Here is an 8,935-nt window from a genome sequence, read left to right as displayed (position 1 = left end):
TATAGTGTTTCAATACAAAACGAAAACAATAGTCCTTCAGGGACAAAGCCCCTTTGGATTAAATAATACACAAAATAAATATAAAAAATAAATATCCACAAAATAAAAATGCAAGTTCCAGGTCTCTTTTCCTATACTGTGGTGGGTTTTTAAATTTGACTCTATTGTTTTCAGCATTTTCTAGATTATTTTTGTTTTATTTTCTAATATTTAAAATTTATTTCACTTAAAAATAGATTTTTAAAATTTATTTCCAGCTTTTCAAGGGATCGATTATCTCCATAATCATGAGCAATTTAATAACACAAATTATCAACTTATATCACAGCCTTCACAAATGCTGATGAAATTAATTAAAATTAATTACAATTTGGTTGCAAGATGAATCTAAAGGTTGTTTTTGCAAACAAAACTGAAATTTACATAGAGAATTTGCAACTATTGATGAAATTAATTACATTCCTTTTACCAAAAAATTACTTTATAGAACATTTTAAATGCATATAAGGAAGTAATTTAATTACACATTAGTTATCAACTTACATCAGAGCCTTCACAAATAGATGGTATTTCATTGCAAAATGAGGCTAAAGGCTGTTCTTGCAAACAAACCTGAAATGTACACAAAGAATTTGTAAATGCTGATGAAATTAATTACATTCCTTTTACCCCCCCCCCAAAAAAAAGTTAATAGAAACGTTTTGTATAAGCAAGCAATTTAATAATACACTAATTATCTTACATGAGATCCTTCACAGATAGATGGCATTTTATCACAAGATGAAGTTGAAGCTTGTTCATGCAAACAAACCTGAAATATATATATAAGAAATTTAGAAATACAGATAATATAAACTACATTCATTTTAAGAAATAATTATTTTACATAACATTTTATAATTCATAAATAGATAATAAATTGTTAACACTCAAAATTCAAAAATAATTCCATAGCACAACAGCCAGATATAGTACAGCTGTTTAGCAACCATAAGACAAACAATTTCATATTTCAGAAATCGTATAAAAATTCATTAATATATGTAAAACATATGACATTTAATAGCTGCTCAAATGAAAACATAGAATAGATTCTTTACTAGCAGCTGTTATTTAATCAGAAGGTAATGCTAAATGTTGTTGCAAACACACCTGAGATGTACTGTAATGTACACATTTGCAACCACTGGTGAAATGAAACAAAGTGCATGATTATGAAGATGGAAACATTTAAAAAAACATAGTACAGTTTACGAATAGATGTTAAAAAACTATTAAAATTTTTTAGAAGTGCAAAATGGCAATTTACATCAGATACTTCGGCAGCAAAATTTATTTCTCCAAAATATGAAGCTCAAGGTTGTGGCAAATGAACCTAAAAGAAATTATAATATATGAAATATGTGGAAGTGAAAGAAATTATAAACTCTGATCGGATAAAAATAAATACAAATAATCATTACCATTTTCAAAGTAACTCAACTTATAAAAAAGCATAAATACATTGGACTGTTCATAGCATTCATACTTCTTAAACATAAGTAAATATTACGTTAATATATTTTTTAATTTTAGAAACAGTGTTAATACTTTTTAGAAAAAGTTTATAATACTAAATATTTAATAACTGTTCAAATGAAGACTTACAACAGATGGTTCAGCAACAGAAATCGCTTCAGTTGATAAAGGTAAACCGTGCAGCAAGCCACCCTGAAGATGCAAAAATTATGAAACACATATAAGTAAGGATACCTGAAAATGCTGATAAATAAAATATACTTAATGTAATTTTAATAATAAATAATATAAATAATCCTAATAAGTTTTGTAAATCTTTAAACAAAAAATAACAACATTCAGACAAGACATATAAGACATTAAAATATACATTTAAATCAATGTATTATAACTATATTATTGTATTACTCAAGATAAATATTATTAATTTCAATATTATTTCTTCTAGTTACTCCATACATATTTCTCTCTATTTATCTGGAATTTAAAATTAAGCAAAAAAGCAACTTTATTTTAATACAAATTTTGATTTAAACTCTTTTGACTTTGAAGGCAATCAGATACCAGTTTCTTTCTTTTAGGAGCAAATTTGAAGAAACCAGACCCATGTATGACCGTCCTCGAAAAACTACAAAAACTTTATCCAAAAACTACATCAAATTGAGGTTTTATGCTTAATTTTCAATATATGATTATAATAACAAAGTACATACTTAATTATATATATAACAACAGCAAAATTTTAATTTTTTAATCTAATCTTAGGGACTGTAATTACAGCTTTATCACATAATGCCTTAATCTCAATATTTTGATTCTTTTATAAAGCAATTTAGTCCATTTGTAATAAAAACATATTTTTTTTATGAAAAACCATAAAAATAAAAAACACATACATTACAAAAATTGGATGTAACTTAACGGTGCTTTGGTAAACCAATGCCTTTTAGATGCTGTGGGGTCAACAGTTGTGGGGGATTAGGCACATTGAAAAGAGTTGGCACAGCATTGGGCTTGAGTTTTTTACGCCCATCTTGCCTAGAGCATTCAAATTGATTTTCTTCAAAATGTACCTGCATATTTAACAAAAGCATGCATGAAATTTAACATTAAAATCAAAAGCACTAGTATTAAATTACAGTTACATATATTATAATAATTTAAGAATGTAATTTTCTGATAAATTTAAATTTTTTTATGAAAATAGAACAAAATTTTTAAAAAGTAATCATGTTTGTAAAACTACTTAAAACATATTTCCTGCTCACACACTAAAAATAAATTTAAAGTACCTATAGTTAAAAATACAACATTAAGATTTGCTACTACAATAAAGGATAATAATGGGATCAAAACGATTCATCGAATATTTAAATTAATATTTAACTTCTTAAAAATGTCTAAAAATACAGAATATATTTATCTTACTATAAAGAAAAAACAAAATCATTTATTATTTGGATCATATCATCCAGTTTTTAACATTGGCGCCAACTATCCGATTTGGCGACAATACATCAGAATCAAAACATAGAATGCTACTTTAAATCACCAATCGTACAGTAAAATTAAAGAAAGAAAAAGGCACATCACATTTCTAACTGAGCACAAAGTTTACATGAAATGTATGATATAAATTTTACAAACGGTATAAACTTTTCACGATAACAAAAGAAACAACATGAAACAACGATATTTTACTGCACAAACGCATACACATTCCGCAGTTGATTTTGTACTTATAAAATCAGTTGATCGTCAATAAGTGACAGTTAAATGAAAATAAATATTTTAAAGTACCAAGAAGAGTAATTTTTCTAACATTCTATGGAAAAATACGAAGCTGAACTTACCTCACAAAGATACGCTCCTGGGCCCGGGATCCATTGATCTCGACGAGAATTAACTATCCATTTTCTTCGTCTTTCTTCATTTCTAGGGAAACGAAACATCCTAAAGTTTTTTTTAGACTGATTCGAACAATTTGGTGCAGCACAACCACCCATTTTTCTGAAAATTAGGTCGGAATCGATCCACAAATATGTCAAGAAATCAGTGCTAATCCAATAGCGAATACCAACAAGTTAGCTTCAAAATGGATGATGATTCAGCTCCCCTTTATAGTAGCCTTAACCTCAACATTCCTCCAGGCCAAAGAATCTTTGTCCAGGCTCAGGGAAAGGGGCTAGTTTGTTATCAAAGGGGCTGTTTCGCACGTGCTTATTACTGAGGATGGCGATAGAAAAAAAAAAAAATCGAGTTCGAGTAAATGGTGAAATTTTTCGAAAAAATACGCTGCTTGATTTAGTAAAGAGTATAGAAATAACAAATGGGGAACGTTAATGGATATTTTAAACGTAGAAAGAAATGGCCTCTTCAAAACTTCAGGTATGTGAACAAATGTAAACATAATTTTACGTATGATCTTTTGCAAAATGGAAATTTTCTAACAGGTTACATGTTTGTAAACTATTTGTTAAAAGGAATTTTATGATTAAAATACATTATTTTGTCTGAAAAGACTATGCAACAACGTCATAAGTCAAATCATTGAGCACCGCGTACGCGTGTTTAATATTCCTAATGAATTTGAATCAAAAAATTTTAATTTTTTGCAACCCATGATTATATTAATAATTTTATTTATTCAGGAATGATACCTAACACGTAGCTACAAATATACTATGTATCGTAGATACCAATAAACAGTGAGTAAAAATATAACAAACTTTTAACAAAAGTAATAGGAAGAAAAATCAAAAAAATTAAATAACTATAGGTTAAATCATAAAACATATTATCTTGCACACACACACATATTTTTTTAACATATATTTTAACATATGCAGTGAAAGGGAATTGCAATACATATTCCTATTTATACCCTTTTCAAATCGATCCCACCAGTGACTGTGTGGTAAAATCGCTGAATACTGGTAGTTCGGTCCGAGGTCCAAATACTGCGGACGGGTTTGTTGCATTACCAACATATCTCTGATAACCAATATAGCTGTCATTAAAACATATTTCTCGTAATTTCCAAAAGCATAAAAAATTAACACATACTAAACCTGTTTTAAATAAATAACTATATGCATATAAAAATGTATTATAAATATATTAATATATGCAGTGAAAGGAAATTGCAGTACATATTCCTATTTATGCCCTTTTTAAGTCGATCCCACTAATGGCCGAGCGGTAAAATCTCCGAAAACTGGTAGTGCGGTCCGAGGTTCGAATCCCGCGAACGGGCTGGAAGCATGGGCGTCATTACCAATGTATCTGTCATTACCAATGATATATTGGTAATGAGAGATATATCATTGGTAACTTATAGAAGTTTAAGGCACAGAAAATCTTTTTAAATATATATAAAACTGTATAAATATATTAACAGATGCAGTGAAAGAAATTGCAGTACATATATATTTATACCCTTTTTGAATCGATCCCACCAGCGGCCGGTAAAATCGCTGAACACTAGAAGTTCGGTCCAAGGTTGGAATCCCGCGAACGGGCTGGTTGCATGGACGTTTTCGTGGCTTTTTCCATGTGTTACGTGTATACGAGCTAGTTTTCCTTAGAATGTCCTCCACGAAGGCAACCCTCACTTTAGGCAGATAGCCCTCGAGGCTTTGCCGTAATGACATAAAACCAAAACTAAGCCCTTTTTAAATCTGAATAAATATACACAAAACTGATGTAATATCTAAAAGTAGACCACATTAAAAAATCTGATAACTAATTATAAATCTTGCATTATAATATTAACAAGAATTTAACCGAAAATTATACAGGAATTTAACTTGTTTTATACAGGAGATTCTAGAAACTATTGGAAACTGACAATGATATCGATACAGTTAAAACTACTTAAATAAATTTTTTTAACTCAAAACAATTAATTAGAGGGAAACACATTATCATTTAAAACGTAAAATTTCAAAATTTATAAATTACTCATCAAAATATGAAATTAAGTACATTGATATATACATTAGTTTAAAAATTACAATTTTAAATTAAAAGTATGCACCCCTTCTTTATATGTGAAATAGGAAAACACCAAATATATTATTTTCACTAAAATTTAATTAAGGCATTGGTAATGTAGAATAAATAAATAATGTAGAATCGTCAGCATCAAATGCGTTATTTCTATAGCGAAATACTCAAGTTTTTCACAAATCTTAAGAAATTAAAATATCTATTACGTACACTTTCAAAAACAATCCGTGACCTCCACCGTCCTCAGTTTAGCTCTAAAACGACAGTCAGAAACTTAAACGACAGCTGTTCAGCTGACGGAAAAATTTCCGACGCGTCGATCTCTGTAATGATCGAGACGATGACACCAGACTCGCTCTCTGTCGAGTAGATCGCAAAAAGCGACCCGTTCTTCTATCTCGATGGTGTTCAGACTAGGGCCCGAAAATAGCTAAAAATCAACCAAAATATTGAATTTGATTTTTTACTCTCATAATATTCCATATACGTAACTAAATCGTATGCAAAAAAACCTAATTTAAATATTCTAATTTTTAAAGAAGTTACAATCATTTAAAATGTATAAACAATGTAAACTTTGCCCTTTAAATTTTGGAGAAAATGTAAAAAAAAAAAAAAAAAAAAAAAAAGTATTTCAACAGTTAAATCGCCCCAAAAAAGTGTTTATTTCTAAAAAAAGGCTAGAAATGTCAGAATTGACAACTATTAATGAATTTAACTTTGGTTATGTAAATGCTATACGCTTAGAGCATGGGGAAACTCGTTTTCCCTATTCGTTGCAAGAAAAGCCGCATCAACGTCGCTTGAACCAAAACAAAAAGAAAAGTTTACCTGCTTGGGAAAAAAAAAAACGGAAATAGTAAAAAATATTGTAAAGCATTAAAAGATAATGTAAAGGTGGAAAATGAAAGTAAAACATGTGATGCGGGTGAATTTTAAAAGTTTCATTGGATATAATGCATAAATTGTTCCTCCCTATAACTTTGAATCACATACAAATTTGAGATATGTTTATATTTGTTATATTTAATATTATGAGATTAAAAATAGTTAAATAATACGAAAATGTTATCTAGCATTTACAAATTCACATTTAAAGTTAATTTCCTGTTTCTATGACCATGTATTAAAGGTAAGTTTGAAGAAAAGCTTTCACAAAACAAATTTTTTCGCAGTTCCTATGTCTTGAAAATGCTCCATGCGACTCATTTTTAGTTCAAAATGAATGATATTTGGAAGAAAATATCTTGTTATATGTTACATTAGAACTGTGTATGCATTTTGGATATGAGGTTATTAAGAAGTTTAAACTTGTGATAAAGTTTAACAAAAAGTGATATTTTCCCGAAAATTGGGTTTAAGTCCACAACAGTCCTTTTTGAAAATAAAGAGCACTGTGGTTGAAGAGAAGTATGTTTGATTAAGTCATAAAATATTGCCTAAGCTCACAAGGCTCGAGCCCAGGGTCCTAGTGGGGATTTAGCGAGCTCCGAAATTGTTGTCTTATAAAATACTTATATAATAAATGTTATTTTTTGTCTTATAAAAAGTGAGCTAGCGGATTTGTAAAGAGGACCTAAGAAGTGACAAACTACGCTAACCGGATACCCCTGGCGGTAAAATTTAGAGAGCTAAAAAAAATGTGTCGTAGAAAGTGTTCACGAACTGTGTAATAATGGAGGGTAGTAACCGAAAGACAGCGCTTCAAATTTATCTGCAACGTCAAATAACCTACGTTAACTGTTGTTGCAAGGAGCTATACCATAACGGTAAAAAGACTGCAGATCTCCACAATTTACACAACGTTACAGTATTTATGCAACATTACAGATCTAGTAATCGAATAAAAGAGGAAGAAATTTGATTTTCGATACAGTTGATAATGTGCAGTGATAATTCACCGTGAGTGATAGAATGCATAAAAGTCTAAATGCAAAGATCTTATGATTGTGTCCTTGTAAGTCAGGTTGCGAAATGCGCCCGGTTATTCGGATAATGGTTCGAGCCGTGTTATAATGAGCGAGCGTTATACTAGTGAATGATTATCTTGAGGGTGAAGAACTCCAGCAGATGGAGCGGACCACATTATCTAAAGATTTAAATCTGATACAGCATGAATGAGATGCTCTAAGACGCCGATATGTATTGCTGAAGCTCCCACTTAACATTCTGTAAGAGCTTCAAAGTGCTATTCATCGTGAATGTACTTTGATATTAAAGAAATGCCTGGACAATTTAATATGCATCATGAAAAATTATGTAGAATTGTCATTTCAGTCAGCAATTTTCATACCATATCAATTTTTTCTGTGTATCTAAAAAATTCTGCTACCAACTTTTGTCTACCTCTGTACATTTATGTATTACATTGCTTATATTAGAGCTCTTACATTCTTTATTATTACATTTCTTATATTCTTATTTAATTTTATTTTAGGAAATAGTCTATTTTATGTTTTGAAGATATGACACGTGTAACAAAATGAAGATCTTGAGCAAGTTCCATGTTCTTAGCTGTAAAATCATTCGAATTTTATACACTGACTTTTATACACTGATAGAAAATTGAATCTCCACACCAAAATGAAATCTGCTTTGAAGAATGAAGTATAGACATAACATTTGTCTATTTGATTAATGTTTAAAGGTCACAGGTTAAAGCATATTCGAGAAGAGTGTTTTCAAGCGTAAAATAGTGGTACATTAATAATCGCTATAGTTGCCACGATATAGAAACGAGTAGGCACTAACGCATGCATTGTGTCCTACAGATGCCGTAGGTGATTCTGTGAGGTGGAGTTTCATTGCCTGTTGGACCTGGTCAGTCAAATCAGCAAAGGTCCGTGCTTTTTGTAGATGACGCTGGATTTGTCTTGCAATCATATTCCATACGTACTCATTAGGAGAAAGACCGGTAAAATCCTAGGCAACATGTCGATACTCTTAAGAGCACGTTGGGTGATAGCAGCAGCATCCGATACAGGTGATTTCACTGTGATTCTAAGGTCAGAAATCAGGGATAGCCAATTCGTTACAATGACCTCCAGGCATCATTTGCCCGAAGAACTGTGACAGAGAGGTATTGGGAGATAGAGGCAGGATATAGTTAGACAGATGGTAAAATGTAAGTCCTTTTTCAGTTTATAGACTTTGTTGACAATTTCTAATCACAGATTCCGCATCCAATAGTCTCAGCCAAAGACGGAAAACCGTTATAACGAACGCCGATAACCGATATTCGTTGTTATGCGCACGAAGAAATAAAAGCGCATCTCAGACTTAACTCAGATTCTCCCTTGCTGCAGCTACCAGAAGGTTGGTGCCAACGTCAACTTTGTGAAGGCTTCACGAAAGAAGTCTGTATATGAGAGGACCAACCATTTGCGTGCCCCTCACGTCACGTCAT

At 30.7% G+C, this 8,935-nt stretch overlaps 1 protein-coding gene across 2 annotated transcripts; it reads right to left on the bottom strand.

Annotated features, from left to right (window-relative positions):
- Positions 1-703: 703 nt before the first annotated feature.
- LOC118186620 (THAP domain-containing protein 2-like) lies at positions 704-3,804 on the bottom strand. Of its 2 annotated transcripts, XR_015041861.1 has the most exons (5): positions 3,372-3,801; positions 2,415-2,591; positions 1,648-1,710; positions 1,310-1,375; positions 704-811 (listed from the first exon to the last, which is right to left on the bottom strand). XR_015041861.1 is itself a non-coding variant. In XM_085819748.1 (3 exons), the coding sequence occupies exons 1-2, from the start codon at positions 3,522-3,524 to the stop codon at positions 2,436-2,438; spliced, it is 309 nt and encodes a 102-aa protein (XP_085675874.1). In that variant the 5' UTR covers positions 3,525-3,804; the 3' UTR covers positions 1,444-1,710; positions 2,415-2,435. The 2 variants fall into 2 exon arrangements, 1 of the variants encoding a protein (XP_085675874.1); XM_085819748.1 differs by lacking the exons at positions 704-811; positions 1,310-1,375 and having other exon boundaries at positions 1,444-1,710; positions 3,372-3,804.
- Between the last annotated feature and the right edge of the window lie 5,131 nt (positions 3,805-8,935).

Source organism: Stegodyphus dumicola, chromosome 7, assembly GCF_044657685.1.
Source record: "Stegodyphus dumicola isolate Sdum_Otavi_A_Nest chromosome 7, ASM4465768v1".
NCBI classification, from domain to species: domain Eukaryota; kingdom Metazoa; phylum Arthropoda; class Arachnida; order Araneae; family Eresidae; genus Stegodyphus; species Stegodyphus dumicola.
Note: the sequence above shows the minus strand (reverse complement) of the source record. Positions and strands in the feature narration are given on the sequence as shown.

What these genes read in the sequence shown, in the direction of transcription:
- LOC118186620 (XM_085819748.1), bottom strand. Translation starts at nt 3,524, where the DNA reads ATGGGTGGTTGTGCTGCACCAAATTGTTCGAATCAGTCTAAAAAAAAC. An exon ending in CAGGAGCGTATCTTTGTGAG is followed by an intron (nt 2,592 to 3,371) that starts GTAAGTTCAGCT and finishes TTAAATATGCAG; the next exon opens with GTACATTTTGAAGAAAATCA.